At 39.4% G+C, this 25,032-nt stretch overlaps 1 protein-coding gene across 2 annotated transcripts in view; it reads right to left on the bottom strand.

Moving 5' to 3' along the window:
- PHF2 (PHD finger protein 2) overlaps positions 1–17,037 on the bottom strand; it is a 151,049-nt gene extending 134,012 nt beyond the window's left edge. For both annotated transcript variants that reach the window (XM_087923896.1, XM_026724035.2), the window contains exon 1: positions 15,762–17,037. In XM_087923896.1, coding sequence (XP_087780022.1) covers positions 15,762–15,859 — 98 coding nt within the window. In that variant the 5' untranslated portion in view covers positions 15,860–17,037. The remainder of the gene's footprint in view (positions 1–15,761) is intronic.
- Positions 17,038–25,032: the final 7,995 nt, after the last annotated feature.

Below are 25,032 nucleotides of genomic sequence, written 5' to 3'. Positions count from 1 at the left end.
GCGCCCTTGAAGGGATGAGGGGACATGCTGCTAAAGTAGATGGATCCATCTGGTCGAGGACCCAGAGAAAGAGAAAGCAGCAGAGCTGATCTGAAGGCCCCAGCATAGGCTTGGAGCGCCCAGAGGCTAGTTCAGGCCTCTTGTCCTCGGTTGACAGAACCTCCAGAGGATCTCAGGGAAGAAGGAGGGTGCTAAGCCGGCAAGGGCTCCTCCCCCTCAAGGGTATTAGGTGGGTTAGAGGATCCTGGATTGGGAATAACAAACCCCTTGTCCTGGCTGGATGGGGCAGGGGTCCCGGTGGGGGACAGCTGTTTTAAACCAGATCAGAGAAGCCGGTCGGAGTAGCCGGAATCACATCGGTTCCCTAGCGGGCTGCTTGAAGTTGCCATCCTCTGAGCCCACCTCCGCGGAGATAAAGCGGAGGAGACTGAGATAACAGGCCAGGGATGCTGTCTTGGAGCCTTAAGGACAAGCGATTGAACAGGAGCGGCTTGAACCAGCTCACCGAGGAGGGATGGTCGGGGTAAGACCCTCATCCTGAACATCTCTCCCACCGTGAACATTTCCAACCGGGGTGCACTGCAATGAGATGGCCCCAGTTCGAATTCTTCCTCCTCCCTGAATAGATCTAGTTACCTTCCTCGTCCCCCTGTTCTCTTTCTGGAGGACAGACCCTCTGTAAGGTACCTGACCGTGGTAGAATCCGATCCGAGCGGGGACCTGACCAATGGCGACTCGTGTTCGGAAGTCATTGGGAGGAAGCCGGGTAAGGAAATCTGTTGGAGACCTTCTACAACTCCCTGGCGGGTAGCCAGCTCCATCCATGAGTTCATTCTCGATTATATCTGGCTCCTCTTGGTACAGATCCGTGGTCATGAAGTAAGTGTGGCTTGCGTGCCCATCTGGTCGGTGGACCAGGGCCTGCTGTCCCTGGGGAGAGCTGCACCTGAGGAGGGAAGAATAAACTGGAAAGAACGGTGAGGAGGGGCTGGGGCACCAAGGGAGACCCCTGGGTCGCCTGAGGAATTCCCTCTCCAATGCTTATGATGCCTTAAGGCATCTCATACAGTCATCGTGCTTATGTATTACATTGCAGTGCTTTAGAACTCTCTGTGACCAGTTGACAGAGTCAGCATATTGCCCTCAACAATCTGGGTCCTCCCTCTGCCCATCTTGGGAGGATGGGTCAATCTCGAGCCCAGTGGACCCCGAGCTGCCAAGCTGCAGGCAGCTGGCTGTGGAGTAGCTTTGGAGTGTTGCCCTGACATCACTGTGTCACTGGGGCTCCTCAGAGGCCTCTGAAGTTTCCTTAGCCTGGCTGCGCAAAAGGTGAGACTTACTTGGCCCTCAAGGGGGGCCTTAGTTGTCATCTGCCATTTTAAAAGGTAAAGGTCATACAGAAGAATAATAGAGGCGGTTGGCTCGCCTAGGATTCAGCCTATAACAGAAGGCTGGGTATCCTTTTGGCTGGTCCGCATCCCCCTTTTGGAATTTGATGTAAAATATATATATATATATATATATATATATATATATATATATATATATATATATATATATATATGGATCTTTGGTTGTTCGGGTTTTCTCCGCGTAAGATTGAAGTATCTAGATACTTGAATCTTACGTGAGGCATGAAAAAGATCCACATACAAACTACCAGAGAACCTCAGAAAACATATATATATATATATATATATATATGATATTGTTATTATGATTATGACAGGGCTTTCCCATGTATTAGATTCCATTCTGTTTCATTGCATATGCTTAGCATGATAGAAGTACAGAGTCATTTGCCATTGTACTATTAACAATGCTCTGAGCATTGTTTATCAGTATGAAAATATACATAAATATGTATAAACAAGATATATATTCACATATTATTGTTTATTTTGTTTTGCTTTTTATTTTTATTCTTAGTTTCATTTTTATTTTATTTCTTATTTTTTATTTCTTGTTTTTGTCACATGAAATCCGATCTCAATCTGTGCAACCCAGGCAAACTTATCCAATTAGTCAAATGAGCGCCTGAGGCCTCTTTAGGCACTGGATTGGAGAGGTGAGGCCTCCAGCAGCTTTGCTCCCAGGACACAACCAGGAGTACCAAGGGTGCTGCTCTACTTCACCCTGAGCGCTGCTGCGGAATAGCCAACGATATCAAAAGAAATAGAGGCTCTGAACAAGCTGGGGAAGCCTGTAAGGCGAGCTAGAAACATTCGCAGCGGTCATTGTTATGGAAATCGGAGAATTGATTAGCTCCCGGCCACGAGGCAGCGCTCAAAAGGCGGCTGCCTATCAGTCAAACGTCGGGGCTGCTCAGGGCGGAATTACACCCCTCCGGCAAGGCTAGGAGGCCGATAGGGGCGGTGCGGCGTTCGTGTGGGGGGAAGAACCAGCAGCACTTTAAAACGCAAACAGTTAGAGCCACTAACAAAGAGCGGCTGGAAGCGGCAGGAGTTGAGAAAGAGGCTGGGGGGGTAGCACGAGAGCGCTCAATACCGCCCGTTTTACTCCCCCCTGAGGGGGCAAGGAACGCTCTCCCCTTCTCTAGAGACACAGCCAGATGCCCAGAGGCTAAGGAAAAAACAATTTAAGGCAAACCTTAAGCAAAAATGCGAAGTCCTGAAACGGCCAAGGAGGGATAAACAATGCAGCCTAGCTTTCACAGGGCTGAGCAGAAACTGGGGGAACGCCTGGATGGAGCCACGTGATGGAGGGAGGGCGTTTCCTCAATAGTTCAACTCAGCCTACAATCAACACAGACTGAAGCACCTCCCACTCTCTGGATGATCCGAGCAACTCGAAGGAGAAGATTTTCAAGAATACAACGAATAATTTTTGTTGTTACAACATAGTAATGTGCCCCTACACTGCATGTCAAGTATGTTATCCATTGAGAACTTTGCAAAAAGCTCATAGTGTGCCACCAACTAATCTGACTCTACTTTACCAGCTTTTTGGTGTATGAGCCAAATAGAAATGGAATAAGTAACATTTATTTTCTTAGAAAATGAAATTAATCATTAAAGAGATATACATCAAATTTGCCACCACAAAGGGAAAGACTGGTTTTAAAAACTATTAACATATGCAAGTTATTTTGCATTTTAAAAAATAGGAATATAAATATGAATTAATCAGAATCCAGTCCTAAATAACATTTGATTAAAATGAAAACTGCAATTAAGTATGCTGCGCAGCAACTACTATAATCAAAACAGAACCCCAAAACTATATAAATAATGACATTCAAGCAGCTATTCATATAATTTGCTGTACTAAAAACAGATTCCAGCCCAAATTATTTATACTTCAAATTTAAGTAATTGACTTTTGCAAACTATGAAACTCTGTTTATTATATTATGATGATGTTTCTTGTCAAAATGATAAATAAGTTGCATTTATAGCTTCAAACGTAAATCCTGGATTGGAATATTTGGTTTCTGATGTTATACAGTACAAAGCAAGCAGGAAGATGTCATACCTATTTTGTTAGATGTTTTAATAGTCAAATGATAAAACCTCATATTCTTTGCTGGATTAATATATTATTTGGTTCATGGTTTGCCTGTATTATCTTTGGATCGAGTTATTACAGCTTGTTCAGTAAACTGTGGCTAAAATAAAAGCACATTGCAACTAAAAACTTATTTCATTTTTAACCAGAAATGCTATTATACTTTATTGGATTGATATTCTCCCAGTACTAAAAGCAGAAAAATGTGGTTGCCTCAGCTATTGCAGGTGTAGTTTGCAGATATAGTGCAATTTGACTCAACTGTTGCTTAGCATGCTGAAAGCACAGGGGTAACTGTCACTGGTGATGTTACCTAGTTTGGGTAATGAAACCTCTGCGAGAAAGCAACCAAGTTCAGAGAGCATCAAGGACCCCACATTTCACCCTGAGCTACTAATATTCTCCTTTATTGATAGTCTCTATTTTAATGCTTTACCAGTCCTTTCCAAAGTTTTGGTCTTGGCATTATGTATGCAGATGTCCCTGCAGAAACCAGGGACCTGATTTCTCTTGCATACAAACAAAAAGGTCATGAACAGCTATGCAACAATGCAGGCTGTGGCCACAGAAAAAAATTGGCTTAGAAAACTTTACTTTAAAAAAATGGAACTATAAGTAATTTAAGAATGGAACAAATGCAACATCATAAGACTGTGCCCTTTAAAACTGGTTGTGGGGCATTGTGGCCTACAATTAAAGGGACCTGTTGGTGAGTCCTTAAAGATAAACAATAAATTCTAGAGAAAAATCACTATAGTAGAAATAACAAGAGCAAGAGCACTTAGACTTATAAACCACTTCACAGCACTTTACAACTTCTCTAAGCAGTTTACAGAGTCAGCATATTGCTCCCAACAATCTGGGTCCTTAAAACAATCTGGGTCCTCTCTCTCTCTCTCTCTCTCTTTCACATATACTAAAATTTTAAATAATCTATTTTTACATTTTGATTTATATCCTGCTTTTAATAAGAATTCTATACAACTCAAGACAATGTACATAATGTTCCTTCTTACACTGAATAAAACATCCAACTGGAGTAGACTGAGAGTAAGGATGATCACCCAGATGACTTCTAAACCAAAGAGAAGATAGAATTTACAGTTTCCTAATTTGTAGTCCAACATTTTAATTGTTTCATCAAACCAGCTCTATTTCCCAGAAACTGGACTGGATTATTAAAGTGCATTTAACTCACAATGCAATTTATCTAGTACCATATACACAATCCACATAAAATAATAGTGTGTGTGTGTGTATAGCATTCAGCTTTGTTCGGATATTTTCCCATGTCATTGTAGTTGTGCTTTTAAAGTTGTAGCAACGTTTCGGCAGAATCTCATCTGCCATCATCAGGCTTCTGTATTGTGTTCGTCTGTGAGTCAGGCCCCACAGGCCCCTCTGACTCACAGACTGACACAACCAGAAGCCTGATGATGGCAGATAACTGCTGCTACTACAACAGCACAACTGTGACATGGGAAAACTCTGGAACAAAGCTAATCTCATCATATAAGTACCCACGAAAACTTAAGAATATAAGAATATATATATATATACTCAGAAAACATGTATATGTATATATATATATGTGTGTGTGTGTGTGTGTGTGTGTGTGTGTGTGTGTGTGTGTGTATATATATTCATAGATTTTCACGGGTACAGGTATGCAGGTCTTGGCATGTTCGGGTCTTTTCCGTGTAAGACTGAAAAGACCGAACATGCCAAGACCTGCATACCTGTACCCGTGAAAATCTACGTGTGTGTGTGTGTGTGTGTGTGTGTGTGTGTGTATATATATATATATATTTTCTTAAGTTTTCGCGGGTACTTACATGTATGGCATTCGGCTTTGCTCGGGTATTTTCCCACGTCATAGTAGCTGTGCTTTTAAAGTTGTAGCGACGTTTCAGCAGAATCTCATCTGCCATCATCAGGCTTCTGTATAGTGTTCATCTGTGAGTTAGGCTTTTATAGTGGTTTCAGATTTAAATTTGGGGCAGCCTATTGCTGTGCCAGAATGGTTTTTTCTTCACCCTGATTGGTTGCGAGTCTTGGTCTGTGTTTATTGGTCTTGGAGTTCGCTGTGTTCTGCTTGATTGGTGTTTCTAATATCTCCTGTCTGTTTTTTGGCTCTTTTTGTCTCTTGATTGGCTGGCAACATTGTGTTACTTTATTGGAGGCCTTTAGTGCAGCTTGGCTTCAGGTAAATGGACGGCTATCATTAGTTAGGAAGCTAGGTTTCATCTGGGTGCCTGGTTGGGGTGTGTTTGAGCTGGAGGTATCAGGGGGGATCTGTCTGTGCCCAGGTGTTTGCCTGGCTTGTGGCGTGGAGATTTTTTTGTTTGTGAGTGCAGGCTTCCAAATGATTGACAGTCTGATGGAATCATCTCTTCTATTCATGCTTTCTGGTCTTTTTTCAATCTCTGCACAGCAATAGGCTGCCCCAAATTTAAATCTGAAACCACTATAAAAGCCTAACTCACAGATGAACACTATACAGAAGCCTGATGATGGCAGATGAGATTCTGCTGAAACGTCGCTACAACTTTAAAAGCACAGCTACTATGACGATGGAAAATACCCGAGCAAAGCCGAATGCCATATATATATATATATATATATATTTCTTAAGTTTTAGCGGTACTTACATGTATGGCATTCAGCTTTGTTCAGGTATTTTCCCACATCATTGTAGTTGTGCTTTTAAAGTTGTAGCAACGTTTTGGCAGAATCTCATCTGCCATCATCAGGCTTCTGTATACACAGATGAACACTATACTGAAGCCTGATGATGGCAGATGAGATTCTGCTGAAACATTGCTACAACTTTAAAAGCACAACTACAATGATGTGGGAAAATACCCAAACAAAGCTGAATGCCATACACACACACACACACACACACACACGTATGTATGTATATGTATATGTATATATAATTGAATTTTCTAGTTTATTGTTATTTATTTAATTCATGCTTGTTAATATATTTTGACAAGTATTCAGGAAAGCGAATCAACTTTTTAAAAGCAGAATATAAAAGGTCAAAATATACATTACATTTAATAGTAAAATTAATACTAAAATCAATTAGGAGTTAAAAGTTGAGACAAATTATTCAGAACTCAGATACAAACTTGCTTCCTGTAATTGGTGCTTTTTTTGATAATTGAGACATTTTTGTTTCCAAAATCGTTTTTTTTTCTATACAATTTTTACAAGCTTACCTTAGCTCCTAGTTTATAAAGCCTGTCCTATTCTTTAACTTTATTGCTACACATGCATAAAATTCTAATTTGAGTAACTTGTTCCATTCCCAACTTTGTTGTAATTATGTTTTATACATACAGAGCAAATGTTTGTTAGAAAAGCAAAAATATGTGGACTTTAAATTTACATTTTCTATCATCTCTATATTCCTACAAATTTCAATCCTATATACCTACAGGATATAGAAGAATTTCTGGATCCATATTACATCTTTACATAAAAAGTTTGAATAGTCAAACTAACAAGTATCTCTCACTTGTTATGTTGTTTCCAATTCTTCCCATCTATCCATTAGTGTCAGTTAACAAGATAATTTTGTCCTCTTAGATTACATTTCAAAGTGTTTGCTTGGTTGAGTTTTTTTAATGTACTTATTGGGGTTCCTATCCCATAATACCAATAGCATCTTAAAGAAGGCTAATCACAGAATTAAAAATGTCACATCACCTCAATCCACATTCAATGACAAGACCATCCCTGTGAGTAGGCAAAATTTCTGTATCTCCAAATGTCCTCCCAAAACTCATGTCTGGTTCTTTCTCCCATTCTCACTGTTTACTAGAGTGCCCACATACAATTATCATCAGCCTATGAATTCCTACTTTCATCACAATAATTTAGATGTCAATACAGGAGAATATTTGTAGGTCTCAATACTCTTTGAGCTTGATTTTCTTGCAGACATTTCATTACCAAACTAGGTAATATATCAGTCACATTGGTGATGTTACCTAGTTTGGAAAATGAAATGTCTGCAAGACAACCAAGCTCAGGAAAACCAAGATGCAAGACAAAACCAAGCTCAAGAAAACCAATTCAGATGTCACCCATTCACCTTTGCTGACATACATTTCAACCTTTGGGGATATTATAACCTAGTACATCTTTACTTCCCTATTTCACAAGATCAGACCACTGAAGTACATACTTCCCCTTTTTCTCGGTTTATGAGCACATTACATATCTATTTTTCGTTCCTTCACTTCACCTATTAATTAATGCCTGTTATTGTTTACTCCTCTTCCATTCCAATCAATCTGAATGAGCTCAAATCTCTATCACAGCCACTAGGCCAGAAATCAAACTAAAAATAAAACATGTATGAATAGAGATATTTTAAAACTAAAAAGAAAGGGCATTAATAACCATTTGCCAAATCTGAAAAAAAGCAGATGATATGTATGGAAGCACAAAATTGAGCAACACCAAAGCAGTGGTCAGCCAGGAAAAGGGTCAAATAAAAGTCATAATTTTTGCCAGGTAATTTCTTTAAGATGGAATAAATAAAAGTTCTCCAAGATTTACATCCCAAGTCTCAATTTTCTATGTCCCAGAAGAGTCCGAAGATGTGGACTTCTGCTGCTTATGACAGCTTTGGTCAAGCAGACTTTCACATAATGCTTTTCAGTAAGACAGAGAATAAGTTACCAGCATAAATTAATCACACCACAAGCATCATTCCATGTTAACAGTAAGGACAGTTAGCACATTTTGGGCAGCACATCATAAGCAGCGTCAAAGGCTAATTTTACCCTTACTCACACACTAATGTCTGGAAACTAAGAGCTTTAATCTAGATACTACTTTTCAAACCATCATAATGTTATCCAAAGCCTATAAAGTACAATGATATGGAAAAATCATCAGCATTTTTCATTTACCTCTAATTATGCTTTAATTTTTAACGTTTTGGTTTTAATGACATCCATTATTAGACTGATGTTTTCAGAAGTACCAGTATTTCTATATTTCAATTTGATTCTTAGACTAAAAAAAGGTTCTCCAACTTTAGTAGTGCACAGAGATACTTTTATGGAGGTGTGAGGTTTCCATGCATCATCTGATTCATGCATTCATTTTCTCCCTCTCTCTCTCATCATCTGTCTATCATCTCTCTATATATATTATCTATCATCTATCTTCTTTCTAACTCTATCTATCATCTATCTATCTGTCTGTCTATTTTATTTGTGTCCCACCTTTATTATTTTTACAAATAATTCAAGGCAACAAACATATCCAACACATCTTTCTCCTTCTATTTTCACCACAAACACTCTGTTGAAGTAAGTTTTGCTGAGAAAGAGACAGGCCCAAGATTGCCCACTTGGTCCTCATATCCAAAGAATGCCTAGAACTGAACCTCTGGTTTCTAGGCCAATGGCTACATCAAACTAGAATAGTCTTACTGTGGTGGGATTCAAATTTTTTTACTACGGTTTCTGTGGCTGTAGCTTGGAGGGTATGGCAGGGGAAAGATACTGTAAAATCTCCAGTCAGAGGTGGTATTTGATGGTTCTCCGAACTACTCAAAATTTCCACTACCGGTTCTCCAGAACTGGTCAGAATCTGCTGAATACCACCTCTGTAGTCTTAGTATTTTTTTAAATACTAAATTTAATTGTTAATTAACATTTTTTTTAAAATTTTAATATTTAAAATATTAAAAGCAGCATGCAGGTGTCCTCAACTTATAACCAAAATTGAGACCAAAACTTCTATTGGTAAGCAATGCTGTGATTAAGTGAGTCATGCCCAATATTAAAACCATTTTTACCACAGTCTTTAAGTGAATAAGGCTTTCCACCTTGATGTCAGAAGCCCCCTGGGAAGGTTATAAATGACAATAATGCAACCCCCAGGATGATGCAACTACTGTATATAAATACATGCTCATTGCCAAGAATCTGAATTTTGATCACATGATTTTGGGGACATTACATCAATATGAGGACCAGTTTTAAGTCACTTTTTTCAATGCCATTGTAACTTCAAATGGTCATTATACCAATGATCATAAGTAAATGACTATCTGTAACCAATTACATAACAAGTTTTTACACCTGAAATAATAATATACAACAAAAAACTACAACTCAGTGCTTTGCTTGAAAGTGTACTCATCTGAGTAAAAAAAAGGGATAGAATGAGGAAGCTTTTCCCCTCCATAAGAGATCTGCAACAGCACTGAGCAGGTTTCAGAACTCCTCTGAAAATATAGAAAATATGCCACTTACTCAAATTCATAGTGTCCTAAAATCTTCAAAATGAATATTACAATGGGAAGATTCTTTATCCCTTCATTTTTAACAAGGTTTGATAAATAAATTAGCAATGTTTCATGAAATAGTTACTCATTGGTGTATTTTTTTTCATTGCTATCCATGGCCTATAACTTGTCAAAACATCATGGATTTCTTTAAAAATTACCATTACAATTCCATAACAAATATGCTTTTTATACTTCTATTTGTTTCAATTATTTAAATCATATTGTATGTTTTGAATGCTGTTCAAAATAGGCTGTAAAATTATAGAAAACTGTTCCTTTTCATGATGAATAAGCTCATTCAACACGAGGAAAGAATGTTACTTTGAACAATGTATGAGTAAAAATGACATGAATCTTTACCAAAATGGCTCAAGATATTTTATTTCTTTTGAAAGTCTGAATATTAATGACTCTACAATTATACTGATTAGAATTTGTAAAACATTGTTGTTCAAAAGAAATTCATTGTTGGATTCCTTCTCCCATATCTTATTTTATGAAATATTTTTCATAAATAATAAACAGTTTTCCAGACCAGAACATATTCAGTCTAAAATGCTAATAAGTGAATATAAATATAGTACCAACAAACTAAGAAAAATACAATTAAAATGAAAATAAAAGTATGACATGCAAAATGAGAAAATACAAGCACTTTAAAAAACTAAATAATTGTCAAAAGAAAACATCTTTTAACAAGCACACACAAAAAGCCCAACTATCACTACCAAACAATTTCTCTGATGTGATCATTTGATAGTCAGAGTACCCATTCATGGCTATCTTGAGGGAGTGAAGCAAGTGAATCACATGTATCATGACACTGAACAAATGATCTGAATTACATAATCTGCTTCATTTGTACCATGACATTTTGATACCAGTATAGCTTCTAAAGACAGCCATGTCATCAGTGCAGAGGCCTTCTCTTTAGCAGCAATCCATGTCATTTGGAAGAATCTTTAAGTTGTGAGGGATAATTATGGGAATTTCAGGTGCTTTTTTACATAGGGATAGGCACATGAGCCACAAGTCACAATGACTTCACATTCCTCATGATCTCATTGTATAAATAATACTAATTATTTAATCGGTAATGTTGTGATGCAACTGATGCAAATTATTTGCATCATTTTCGCAGTGTGATTATGACACAAATTACCGTACATCACTTGATTGTCTTATCTTCCCTGTGGTCAATGGGTGACACGTGTTCAGGTATGGAACATAGGTTCTATTTAATGCCATGTCAACATGCATTGGAAATTAAACAACCTCCAAGGGCAGCATTTCATCCTCCACAGTTTTAACACTTAAAAAAGTGAAGACTAACAGATTTGCATTAAATAGCTGAACAATTCCTCTCAGTCTGAAAGCAATAACCTTACCATCCTAACTTAGGCTGACTGAAATTACTACCAAGGCCAAAGACCATCACATAGTTTATAGATTGCAATAATCCAGACAAAGGATGCTTAAATATCAGCAGATATGCCAAAATAAACCCACTTGGCGGTATTAGCTAAAGCTGATAAAAGTGCCCAAACCACAATTTCCAATGACACCTGCAACTCCAAAGTGATTCCTTAATAGGACTGCCCCGTTGTTTTGTGTAGTTGAGCTATCTGCCATCTAAAATATTAAGACACTAGATAACAAATAATGTTTTGACATTATATGAAGAATATAATTAATGATTGCATTAGTAATGCTTACATCATTATTAAATTGTCTTATTTTTAAATCCAGATTCACACCTGATGTGATAAGTTGTATTGATGCTTAAGAGCATAATCCTATACACTTCAACTGAAAAGTATTTTCTACTGAGTATGAATACACAAAGGTAGAATCATATGTAAAACAATAGCTAAATCTATACACATCTTGTTAAATCAAAACTTAAGAAACCATTAGTGTGAGGTATGAAAACAATAATTAATTTAAAATTTTAAAAAGCTTAGTAATCTCCAGATATGTTGAGAACTGATCACAGTTCCCAAAATGGCATGATTATTGATCTAGGATTATTGGTGAAATCCATTGAAATGTAATGGTGTAAACATATATCTGCATTTATTTAGAACAGAAGGTGTCACACTTCAAATCTTAGTTCATAAATACACACAAACAATACTTTCTGAATTAATATAAACATAATGCTGGATTTACCTATAGCTCATAAAGATAGCACATGTTAAAAATGTATCATTAAGGGACCTTACAAATAGTTTTTTTTTATTTTTCAGTTAAATTGGTCATATACCAATTAGCTATTATGATTCTGTATATAATCAAACATCAGCTAATGAAAATCATCCTATTTTCTAGAGGAAAACTTTATTGCAGTACTTTTTTTGTTCTCTCTTGAACTTTCCCCTTCCTGTGTATATAGATATCCTTTTGAGAGGCTCCTCTCTTAAATGATAATGGCAAGACAATGTTGTCATTATACAATATTATGTATGTATTGTTTGTACATTTGTTTTGAATGCTACCCGGTTTTCAATTACTCAACAAAATTATTTCACAAATATTTAAAAGTCTTATCTCCATGTATTTTTGTTTGTTTTAATAGCTGTTTTTTATTGCAAAAGGTAACTAATGGGTGGTGAGACTTACAATATAATGGATCTACTCTCTTTCTCCCCTACCCTAAAATCAGATAGATATGTCAATAAATATGGATGCTTAAATTTTATAGGTGAATTATCCAACTTTTAATCCTTAGAACTCAAAAATATACAGCATTCACATATTGCATCATGTACATAGTAAGGAAGGAACATAATTCATTATTTAAGGCTTTCAACTTACAATTGTGCATTATTTCAGTATTCCTAAACAGTCACTCATCTTTTTTATATTTCTCTGTAGAGCTCAGTTGCAACTAAACAGAGGCAAAAAGATTTGTGAGTATTAAATACAGAACTATTTTCTTTAAAATGTTATATTTTTAATAGTCAGTTGTTGGCAAATTGAATGCATGGATGGCACAAAGGAAAGTTATAGTGAAATAAATTTTAATTGTTAAAAAGGAAAAAAATTATACACTAGTCTAACAATACCCTATTTTTAATCACAGCATACTCTTTGAATTATAGTTTTTCAAATACTTACATATGTGCAACTAAAGATTTCAAGACAAGATCTGCTTGTTCCTAGGAGGAATACTCTCTCCTATGATTCATAAACCAAACATAAATGGGCTAATTTTAAGCAATTTGGCTCAAAGCATAAATAATAGTATCTTAGTCAACTGAAATTAATGGATTGGACTGAGTTATTACCAATCTTATTTGAAGAAAGGTTTTCATAGTATACAAAATCATTTACTATTTCAGCATCAAGTACTGAAATGTCCTTTAGTCCTTTTGGAGATTTTTTAAAAACTATTATTCGTTAGCAACTCATGGTGTATATGTGAGAGAGAGTACCATCCTCTTCCCCAAAGAGATGAAGACCGTTATTAGGGATTGCATACAAGTACAGGGCTTATTCTCACAACTCTTTAAAGCTGGATGATTTTGAAGGAATAAGTACAACTTTGTTCTGTGCATCATTCACAATAAATTATAACCAAATTTACCCAGTTTTAAGCTGATAGTGACTTATTTTATATAAGTCACTGGTTTTTCACAATTCATAATTCCCAGACCAACGGGCAAACCCTAAAGTAAACAAACTACTGCAAAAGCATCCAACATAACCAAAGCGACCCTTATCATCCTCATCAGTTAATTAAAGCTACCTTGTCTATTCCTCCGAGGGGAGGCAACCATCCTTGCACTCGAAATTGAGTTTCCCGAAGGTCAACCTGCTTTTGATCCCTTGCTCAGCTGCTGTCAAGAGAGACCCTTGTGCAAGTTGCAACGATGTTCAGCGGTGAACCATAGAATTATAACCATCATTATAACCATTATAACGATTATAACCATCGGAGACCCCTCATCGTCCATGCGGCTAAAGCCCTAAACACACTCGAAACAAAACACCGAAGTCTTTTAAACTCCTGCCGACTGGCATCAGAAGAGAGCCGACCAAGAGCCTCACACGGCAGCTTAAATTTCGGACCTAGAGGCAACAGATCCGAATCGTTTCAGTGTCACCGGCTTCCATCAGAGGTGCCTTAGTTTCCACAAGACCCATATATTGCAAACGACCTAAGGCAGAACTCCTAGGAAATCCAGCTGAATGAAGTCCCTTCCCCTTCTTCTTCCTGCAGCTCCATATTTTTTTTTTAAATGAGCGACGCGTCTGCCTTCCGCATGCAACACAACCCCGCCACCGCGAGGCACAAAGATCAGGTTGATCAGCCAGATCATATCCAGAGTCTCCCTGCAAACAAGGCGAGGTGAAGTGATAATTAAAGCACCAAGAAAGCCTGACAAAGACGCGGGGAGGGGGGGGTCACTCCTCCTGCACAAATCAAATACTAATCAAAAGCAAGGAGACTAGCGGGTGGCCGAGGGAGTTTCCAAGCCCCTGCCGCGTACATTGTCTCAGATTCCGCTGCTGACGGTGGACAAGGCGAATTAAAACAGTCTGCCGCCCAGGAGACAGCAGCCCGAGCTTTGACCGGGGAATTAAGCTCTCCCCAGCTGTCTCCTCCGACTGGGTCGAAGAATCCACACCACCCCTTATATCTCATTTCGGGAACAGGAACAAAAAAAGGGGGCCACCGGGAAAGCGTCAGAGGCAGACGTGGCAACCGGGGGTGGGGGGTGGCTTCCACAAAACAGCGCTACCTCAGGAAGACCAAAACGGGGTCTCGCCTTTCTTGAGCTCTCTTCCGCCCACCTTTCGGGGCGAGTCTGGCGGGGGACTCTGGTTCCACTATTTGGCGGAGTGGACTGGCTCGCTCCATAAGAGTCCAGAACCGAGGCGAAAGCGGCGTCAGCGGCCGGGCTTCGGCAGCCTGCGAAACAAGGAATGCCCTCTGTGGCCGCGGCTCTAGGGGAAAGCCCTGGCTCTCCGCTTCCTCGCTCCAAGCTGCCATTCCGGGGCCCGCGCGCTCCTCGACCAAATCGCGGCGCCCAGTAGGCGAGGAAACATCCCCCCGCCCCGTCTCCCTCTTCCCTCAGGAGGCGCGAAACAAGTGACCGCCCGGAGCACAGGCTCCGCTGCCCCGGTCCTTGCGGTTCCCGCTTGCTCCATAGGGATCCTTCCCGGGTCTGGCTTTTCTCTCTTAGCCAGACATTGTGGAACCGCTTTCCTCAGCCTTGCCCCCTCCCCTCCCCGCCTCCGGTTCTGCTCTCTCCATGCCTTCTCTGGAGAAAGTGAGGGGAGGAAGTATCGAACCTTAAATCCTTAACCCTCCCCATAGGACCCTCTCAATAAGACCCCGATCGGGGGAGGGGCAGGGTGGCAGCGGGCCAGAAACCGGGAGCTAATAAAATAATAATTTGAAAAAAAAAGGAGGGGGGGTAGAAACACCCTTTAACACAAGCAAGTCAGTCAGCCAGTCCGCCCGCCCGCCCGCCGTCCCTCCCCGAGTAAAGGACAATAGCTTTCTCCACCACCACCACTACCCGCAGCCCCTTGACACCAGAGCCCCGGGAGCGGAGCGGGGGGGGAGAGTCCATTGTGTATGCCCGGGCTCGACAATTTACGAAACAAAAACAAAACCACACACGCACACACACACAAAAAAAATACAAGAGAGGGAAACGAGAGAGTGGCTCCTCCTCCTCCTCCTCTTCTCCAAAAAGGCCTGTTGGAAAACTGCACAGAGCAGAAGCAGCAGCCAGGAACCCACCATCTCTCCCTCGCTCTCCCGCTCGCTCTCGCCGCTGCTGCTGCCCTGGCGAGCCAAAGAGACGAAAAGGCCCCGAGCGCTAGGAAGGGGGATCTCTGCCCTAGAGCGGAGAGGAGGGGGGAAGAGGAAGGCCCGATCGCTTTGTGTTACCTGCCGTGAAACCAGTCCTTGCAGGCGTCGCACTCGATCATGAAGCGGGTTACGTCGTAGGGCAGCCTACAGATGCAATAGACGGGCACCGTCGCCATGTTAGCTCCCTTCAAAACAACACTGGATCCCAAGGCAAGCGAGCCGTGCGGGAGAGTCAGCCAGCCAGCCAGCCAACCAGCCAGCGGAGAAAAGCAGGCAGGCAGGCAGGGCGTTTTGCTGCGGCTTCCTCGCTGTTGGGGAGCTCGCTCGATTCTCTCCTCCTTTGCCGCCACGGGCAAAGCGAATCAACCGGGCCTGGAGACGGCGGGAGAGGTGGAGGTGGAGGGGGGAGAAGCAAAACAAAATCCGGAGAATTCAGTGAGCGATCCTCAAGGGCGAGCTGCAATGTCAGAAAAAAATACCCAAGGCTTCCCGAAAGTTTGACTGCATGGCTCCTTCTGCCTGGCGCCGGTTCCAAAGCTCTCTGAAAGCTCGCTCGCTCGCTCTTTTTCCCCGTTTTCTTGCTTTTCTTTTTTGTTTTGGTCGTAGTGGTTTCTAAATGATCATTATCCCAAATGTTGAACGAAATGCATTCTATTGCATGCCCCCTGGTGACAGTACAGTACCGAAGCTTTTCATAAACACTCCGAAATGTAGCCCTTTCCTTGTAATGTCCTTACGTCAGCTTGCAACATTGTAATATTTCCTCTGATGGGGCTGGGGAGGGAGGCTGCAGAAAAGGGGAGGCGAATATGCGAAAACTCCCAAGCTTGGCACCGTGCAAAATATTAAAAAGGGTGGCGGTGGTGGGGAACAGGAAGACAACCACTCTCGAAGCTGGAAAATAAACAGGGAGGCGTGCTAAAGCGAAGCGGCTGAAAGAGGGAGATTTTTAAAAAATTACAAACGCTTTAGCCAAGGATTCTTGGGAGATGAGAAAGGCGGGAAGGGAGGGAAGAAGCTTCATTAAAAGGAAGAGGAATATTGCCGCGACTTCAAAAAAGTGGCGTCTGCAGTTGGGAGCCTCGTCCTTAAAACTCTTCCCCGCTAAGAGGGACGGGTGGAAATTATGTAGATGGCCGAGAATCCATGCATCAGCTGATGTAATAAAACGGAAGATCGAAAAGTTGGACGACACCCTCTGTTTTAAAACATTTAAACTCTTGAGATACCTTTAACTTAACAGAATGCTTCCTCTTCATTCTTCCAGCTTACCAACGTTGGAGGATAAAGAAACTGAGAGAACAACCCAGAAATACTTTCCATCCTTCCCTCGACTTCTTCTCCCCTCCCCTTCGTGATTTTGCACCAGAACTGGCTTTAAAAAGAGGGAGCGAGTTACTTTGGCGGAGGGTAATAAACTTCTAGGGCAAAACTGGGGAGGTTTCTCTCCCTAACAAACGAAAGTGCGACTCCGCCTCTTTTCTTTCTAATTGTTAATGAAAGTAGAAGCGAGTCTGAGAGTTGATCCGAGGAAGTAGCAGTTCCGGTCTTAGGCGTTCCGGTATTTGGCGTTCTGCGATTTCCCCTGAACCCATTAAAAATGTGTGTGTGTGTGTTTTTTTAATACGAAGCCCCCTGTAGCTTTGTCAAAAACCGCTACTCTCAGCATAGCCCCTCCCCTCCCGCCTTCCCAGCTCAAAAGTTTTTGAAAGTACCACGTGTCACTTTGCTGCTTTGCTTTAATTCACAGTGGTGGCCATACGTTAACTCTCGCGGCAGTACAGCCCCCCCGCCCCTGCCCCCCCCACCCGCTTCCGATTGTTACCTTTCCTTAATTTTTCGGTAGGATACGTTAGTAATCCTGCCAAGTACTCGTGCCGGGCCAAAGCTGTGAGTTCGCCATTCTTGGCTTTCATGGTGACGCTTTAAAAACATTACCAGCAAGGCATGATGGCCACCTCCTGTTGCTCCCCCAGGCATATTATGACTCTTCTATATATAGGTGTCCTATATAGGATCAAGATAGCTTTATGTGTAACTACCACCGTTCATTGTCATTCCTTGTGTGATAGGGTAGTAGCCCTGGTCAGAGTTACCATGCTGTTTTAAAATGCCGATCCTTTGAGTTTATTCCTGCCTTAGATCAGTAATAGGTTCCCATATTAACAGATTTTCCAATAATTCTTAACATGGGTGTCTGCAGAAAAGAGGGAGGGGGCAAGGACTCCAATGAGGGGCAGTGATGGTAACTACATAATGACTATCACCACACAAATGTTATTTAAATCGTTGCCTCTGGATATAGCAATACAAGAACATAATCATGGTATTTGCATGTGAACATTATTGTTTTTGGTATCATCAAGATTATGGACATTACTGTTTCTTAGTGCTGCTAAGTGCAATTGTGCATTTTATATGAATATGAATGTAGTTGTCAAGCTGGATTGCTCATACTAATGGCCTTCTAATTGCAGCACAAACATGTCCCAATCCAGGGGTGTCAAACTGGCCGCCTGCAGGCCGGATGCATCACGCATAGGCCATGCCCACCCCAGCTCTGAGGAAAATGTTCCAATATGTCACGTGATAGCAACATGACACGGTGAGTTTGACACCCATGCAGCAGACCTTCCAAGAATGTGACCTCGTTCTTTTGGCTTTAGCACATCCCCAGATCAAAGATATGTGAAGTTAAAAATCTTCTTTAGCAGAGACCATTTTAAAGTTTGTCCTCACTTAATTTCTGCTCTGGATTAACCCTAGACTGCTTTATCAATAATGAAGTTAACAATAACTGGGTGGCTGGGCCCACCACTTACTCTCTCTCTCTCTCTCTCTCTCTCTCTCTCTCTCTCTCTCTCTCTCTCAGTCCAACCCACCTCACAGGGTTGTTGTGAGGAGAATACGAAGCAGTACTATATGCAGTTGGTTTGCAACCTTCAGTTATACATTTTTAAAAAGAGATTAAAATGTAGTTCTGCTACTACTAAAAAAGAAGAAATGCCTGGAAAAGAGACATGGAGAGCCAAGATATTACATGGTCAGTACATTAAAAACAACAACAACAAAAAACTGAAAATAACTAAGAACAGAAAGTTAAAGACAGTATACAGGAGGCTACATGAGACAGCCTTAAGAATAAATGCATGTAACAACAACAGATAGAAAATGCTGTCTCTGTAAAGAAGTCAGTGGACCGCCTGGTTAGCTGCTGCAAGAAGATTGCACAGGCTGATAATAAACAACAGCACAACAAACTAGCAATGATGGTGCAGTGGAATATCTGCAACAAATACTATTTGCCTGAAAGCAAGAACTCGTAGGACCAAAAAATAGATGAAGTAATAGAAAATGAAGAAGTTAAGTATTTTAAAATTCAAACAGACAAGCACCTGCCACCCCAGATTTAACTATTGTTAATAAGAAAAATTATTCTGATTACTACCTGAAGTGGCAGTACCTGAAGACAACAGGAGAGAGAAAATTCACAAAATACAGAGACCTGCAAATAGAAGTAAAATGACTGTGGCAAATGAAGGCAAAGATAGTATCAATAATAACAGATGCCTTGGGTGCTATCCCAAAATATCTGGAACAACCAATTGCACACCAGTGGCATTAACAAAATCCCCACCAGTCAGTTGCAAAAGGCAGCTTATTGAAACAGCTTAGATCCTGTAACAATACCTTTAATAGTATTAAACAACAACCTTTGCCTATCCCATGTCCTTGGGAAGGACTTGATAGGTGAATAAAATGCCAAATCCAGTCTAAACCTCCAGATGACTCTTGCCTCAGTTGCATATATAACATGCCTGGTTGTCAGCTATGCTGGCAAAGGTCCAGGAAGCTAAGAGAATCTAAGATGATGATGGTGATGATATAATACATGGCCTAAATGTAGGCTGTTGGAGACACTTCCCACATCCCACATACAGTAATTATTTTGACTTGGCCTGAAGGATAGACGGATTATGTAGCTTTTATATCTTTAAATTATTAGTGGGTCAATGTGACAGATGGCTAAACCCAACTTTCTAAACATTCACCTCTACCTACAAGAGCCAGGCCACCCCAGTTCACATAAGGGAGAGTGACTGTGGATTGTTATATTCCTTAAAAAGGGAAACTAATCAAAGAAGAACTATGATTACTTTCCTTATCTTGACCTTATCTTCCTTGGGACAAGGCCTTGTTACTGACACCAAAAAGAACTCAACAATAAGAGCAAAAAAAATTTCCAGCTTATTTTTCAGGTTGACCCATGTTTATTTACTTAGTTATTAATATTCATATAATATTTAACTTGCTATGGTATTTTCCCAAAAGGATCCAGAAATGCTAGTAAAGAAAAGTTGACTATAACCTTTAAAATCATTCAGCAAGCAGTAAGAAATCCCATAAATAACCAATCCTGTCTTGTGTCACTATAATCTTGTAAATGGTAGCAGTGCTGCTAGAAGACAGAATGGGATCAATACAGTCCAATTGCTTCCATCAATTCCTATGAGGAGATAATTGATCAGAGCAACAAATGCAATCTTAGTTGCATATATAACATACCTGGTTGTCAGCTATGCTTGCAAAGGTCCAGGAAGCTAAGAGAATCTAAGCAAGGTCTGAAACTTTGAGAAGAAAGCTAAGATGCTAATTGTCATTGAACTGGGAGTTAGTTATAGGATTTATTCAATATTTATACTGAATTATTTGAATTGAGGTATTGTGATCTGACCCAGTGCAAACTAAAGAATATTTCACAACTCTCTGCTACCAAATGAAGTCTTACTTTTCCTGGGAACGCACACCTGTAAAAAGCCCACATGTTTTAAAGTTGATATTCTTAAATCCTGGAAAAGGAGAAAAGTAAACAATTGCATTGAGGCCAATGCAATCTAGGGCTTACCACACATTCTGTGCAGTTTAATCATATCAAACTTTGGAGGAAAGGAAAATCAAGTACTTTATTAAAAAGCTCCAGATTTACCCCAGTGTTTCTATTTAGTGCCCTCACTGCATTTCCTGAATCTCCAAGAAAGCTGTTTCTGGAAGTCACTGGGCCACAAAACAGAAGAGGCATGGAACAAAGAGGTCTGGATGGGGGTGGGGGGTGCAAATAGCTGCAAAGCTATATTCCAGGAGATGACTGACATAAGAAAAGACTAAATCTGAAGCTTTTTAATAAACTTTCAGAAATTTAGAAGGTGGGTTATTCTAATAATTATTTCCTTCAGAAAATTGTGTGAACCAGAGTTTTACTTCAGAAATCATGACATATCGATACAGAGATATTTTGGGGCCTTTAAAGACTGTAAAAATGTGTTCTGACCCAACCGGGTTCCCAAAGAGCAAACACAGACAAAGGCAGCAGCCCCCACCTTTTAAGGTTTAATAATAAATTCTGTTCCTTTACAGATAAAAGGCTGCTTTCCACTAATTAGCTCCAACAAGAATGAGCCTTGTCAAGTTGTTTGTCAATGCTGCCAAAAACCCAGAGATAAGAACTAATTTACAAGATTCTCCAAACACGAACTAAGATATCCACAAGTTGAGCTTCAGAGCTTCTTTGCTTTCTGCAAAGAACGCTTTTTCAAACCTGGCTTTTATCCTCTTGAGGGAGGGGCCATTATCTTGCAGCCTTACTTCCAAGTTGCCTGTGCTGCTGTAATTGTTCTTTTCCTCTGAGTAATCCTTCATGCACGTGCACTTGGCACAGGGTACTTGGGAACCTCCTTATCACTGCTGCCAGAGCCCACAATCTCTGAAGGCAGCAGTCCACTCCCTGATGGTCCTGGCCCCTCATCAGAATCCTCGTTCTCCTCAGCCACCTGCATCTGCTAACCACAACAAAATGGGATTAAAGGACCATTGGTTCACAACCAACAATTGTAAAAGCAATAAATGCATACATTGTTTATTTTATTCCATAATTGTACACTGGGTGAATTATAAAAATATTCTTTTTTAAAAAAAAACAGGGTTTAAGGCATCTCTCTTCTCTGTAAGCTATATATTGCAACATATAGTTTACAGGTGGACCTATCTGTAAATCATATGAATGATCCTTCTTTGCTCAATGGTCCATCAAGGCTAAGAACATCCAAATGCATTTTAGGAAAAGGTGTTCAGTGCTTGATTTGTAGAAAATATGGAGACAATTACAGTATATTTCAGTTCTTTCACAATTCCAGAAATACAGTTTATTAATATCCCAGCAATAATTAAGAGGTGTGAATTCTTTAGGATCTGTTCTGAACCCATTTGTAGTTAAATAAGAAGAGATTTATGTGCACTCATGTCAAACAAAAAAAGATTTCTTTTCTGAAAAGTTGCTTACTTTACTTGAAACAAACTAATTCTGTGATACAAACTAATTCTGTGATACAAAAGAACGGAGAAAAATAAACCACTCTAGCAATATTTTTCCCTCCCATAAAAAAACGCTATGGAAAAATAATAGATATTTCGTAGTGATTGATATATTCATTTGTTTTCCAATTTAAAATGTATGTTGAGATATTTTCTCTGTGTGCAAAACTTGTGCGGTTGAAAAGTTGATCAAGAGGAGAAATAAGTATTCCATAACATTTTTCCCTGTTTCCTTCAAAGGAAAATTATGGCTCCAATAATGTCAGATGGAGTGAAGACAATTGCACATCTAAACTATAATATTATCCTCACAGTAACTTTGCAGTCACATCATTGCAGAGAAATATTACTCTGAACTATAGAACTGCTAATTATCTAGCCGCCATAACCCCAGAAATCATTGCAGCTCAACATCCCATCATACAGGTGACCATAATTTCATGTGTGAATGGAGCCTGATTATCAATTAATAACAATTCTGGAAAAAAATAACTATAATTTTTAACTATGATATTTAGTTTTTAGTTTACTTTATTGTCATTGCACCTCTTATGATGAAATTAAATACCATCTTCAGTGTACTTTATGACTATGAAAATAAACACAAACACATCCTTCACATTCTATACATTGAATTGAAAACCCCTGATATTGCATTAATATTTCACTGTACAGTAGAATTCAATAGAGTTACTGGGATAGAACCTGTTTTTCAGCCTATTTGTCCTTGTTTTTATTATTCTGTACCATCTGCCAGATGGTAATAGTTTAAAAACAGGGTGCCCAGGATCCTATCAGAACATGAGATGAGCTCTTCCAGATCAGGCTCAGCCCAAAGACTATTTAGTTCAAAATCTGTGCCATTTCATGAACTGTCAGACACATGCAAATATCTCAGAAACATGGACAGGAATGGGATAACACATGAGTAGGTGATAGATAACGTATCATCTTTAAGGTATTTCCTTTTTTAAAAAAAATAAACCTATCTATTCCCTTTTAATATGGGGACCAGTGTGGTGTGATGGTTAAGGCCTCAGGTTAGAAAATAGGAATCTGTGAGTTCTCATTCTGACTTAAGGCATGAAACTAGCTGGATGACCTGGAGCCGGTCATTCTCTATCAGCCCTGGGAAGCAGACAATGGGAAACCCCTTGTGAAAAGCTTGCCAAGAAGACTGCAGGAATTTGTCAACACTGATTTAAAAGCACAGGCACAGCCCCACACAGAGCCTTTTTCTTCATCTAACTATTGATTGGATTAAGGTATACAAGAACCTGAAGAAATTTTGTCCTTCCTTTTTTCTTTTTTTTAAATCATTATTATTGGGCTTCTTTTTTCTACTATTTTTATTTTGAACTATAATTGGTTACTTCACAATTGGATTAAGATTTAGAAGAACCCGAAGATTTTGAATTGCTTAAAATGAGTAGGAAATTTACAGCTCCTGGTTCTTCAACTTCTACTTCTTCCTCTCCACCATCTGGAGGACAACGTTCAATACAGACAATGTTAAAGCAAGAAAAAGAACAAGAAAAAGTGACTCTGCAGATGATTATGCAAGGAATTCAAAATATTCAAGCAAGATCAGAGAATATTGAACAGAGAATAGAGAACATCGAACAAAGAACAGAGAACATTGAACAAAGAACAGAGAACATTGAACAAAGAACAGAGAACATTGAACAAAGAACAGGGAAAACCAATGATAAAGTGGAGAACATCCAACAAATGATGTTGAAGTATGATGAGAGATTCCAAAAAATTGAAGAAGATAAACAAAGAGACAAGAAGATTGGAGATATTGGTAATAGATTAACGGTGGTTGAACAAGATAAAAGTGGTATGTTGAGATGGGAGATGGATAGATCAGAATTCTATCTTAGATTCCAAAATGTAGAGGAAGAAAAAGGACAAAACCTAGCTGAGATAATGATAGAAATACTGGCTGAAGCTTTGGAAATAACTCAAGAGAAGATGATGGATGGAATAGATGAGGTTTATCGAGTTTTCACAAGATATGCGATGAGAAATAGCTTACCAAGAGAAGTTCACATTAGATTTACAAAGAAAGCCATTAAAACGCAAATATTGCAAGTGGCAAAAGAGAAAACATTGAAATATAAAGACAAGGAGATTGTGGTCTTGAAACAAATACCCAGAAGAGTGAGAGAGATGAGAAGAGAATACCGATTCCTGACTAAAATGCTACTTCAAAAAGAGGTGAATTATAGATGGCTGATTCCAGAAGGTTTAATGTTCACATGGCAAGAACAGAGACATAGAATTGACTCAATTGAGAAAGCAGAATTATTTTATACAGAATTTTTTGGAGGGAAAGAGGATGAGGCAGAAAAAGAAATCTCACTAACTGAATTCCAAGAGGACTGCCAAATGGTGACTGAAAAAGAAGAAGGTGCAGTAGGTGGAAAGTTGGAAGCCAAAGAACAACGTGAACTAAGATCTACGAGAGCTGCTAAACTTAACTACAAAATATAACCATGGAAGAGAAAAAATTGATTACAATTAATATAAATGGACTTAACTCAGCCGTTAAAAGAAGGAAAACCTTTCATAAATTAGAGAAATTAAAATTTGATATAATTTGTCTACAAGAAGTACATATTAAAAAACAACATGAACAATTGTTGATACAGCCAAAATTAGGGGAAATATTTACTTCCTTGACACAATGTAAGAAAAGAGGAGTGGTTTTATATATTAAAGAGACCACCCCAGCAAAATTGATTTAATGATTTATACCAATGATGATGGAAGAATACTAATGGTGGAAATAATGGACAATAATACGAAAACACTCCTGATTTCAATCTATGCTCCAAATGACAAATGACAATTCTCCAAACAAGAAGAATTCTACAAAAAATTACATATGAAAATAATTGAACTGGACTATGCTAATATAGTTATGATGGGAGATTTTAATGGAATTGTAGACAATAAATTGGACTATACAGCA

Source organism: Pseudonaja textilis, chromosome 2, assembly GCF_049901715.1.
Source record: "Pseudonaja textilis isolate UNSWEBS1 chromosome 2, rPseTex1.2, whole genome shotgun sequence".
Lineage (NCBI taxonomy): Eukaryota > Metazoa > Chordata > Lepidosauria > Squamata > Elapidae > Pseudonaja > Pseudonaja textilis.
This window is presented reverse-complemented; position numbering and strand designations above follow the sequence as displayed.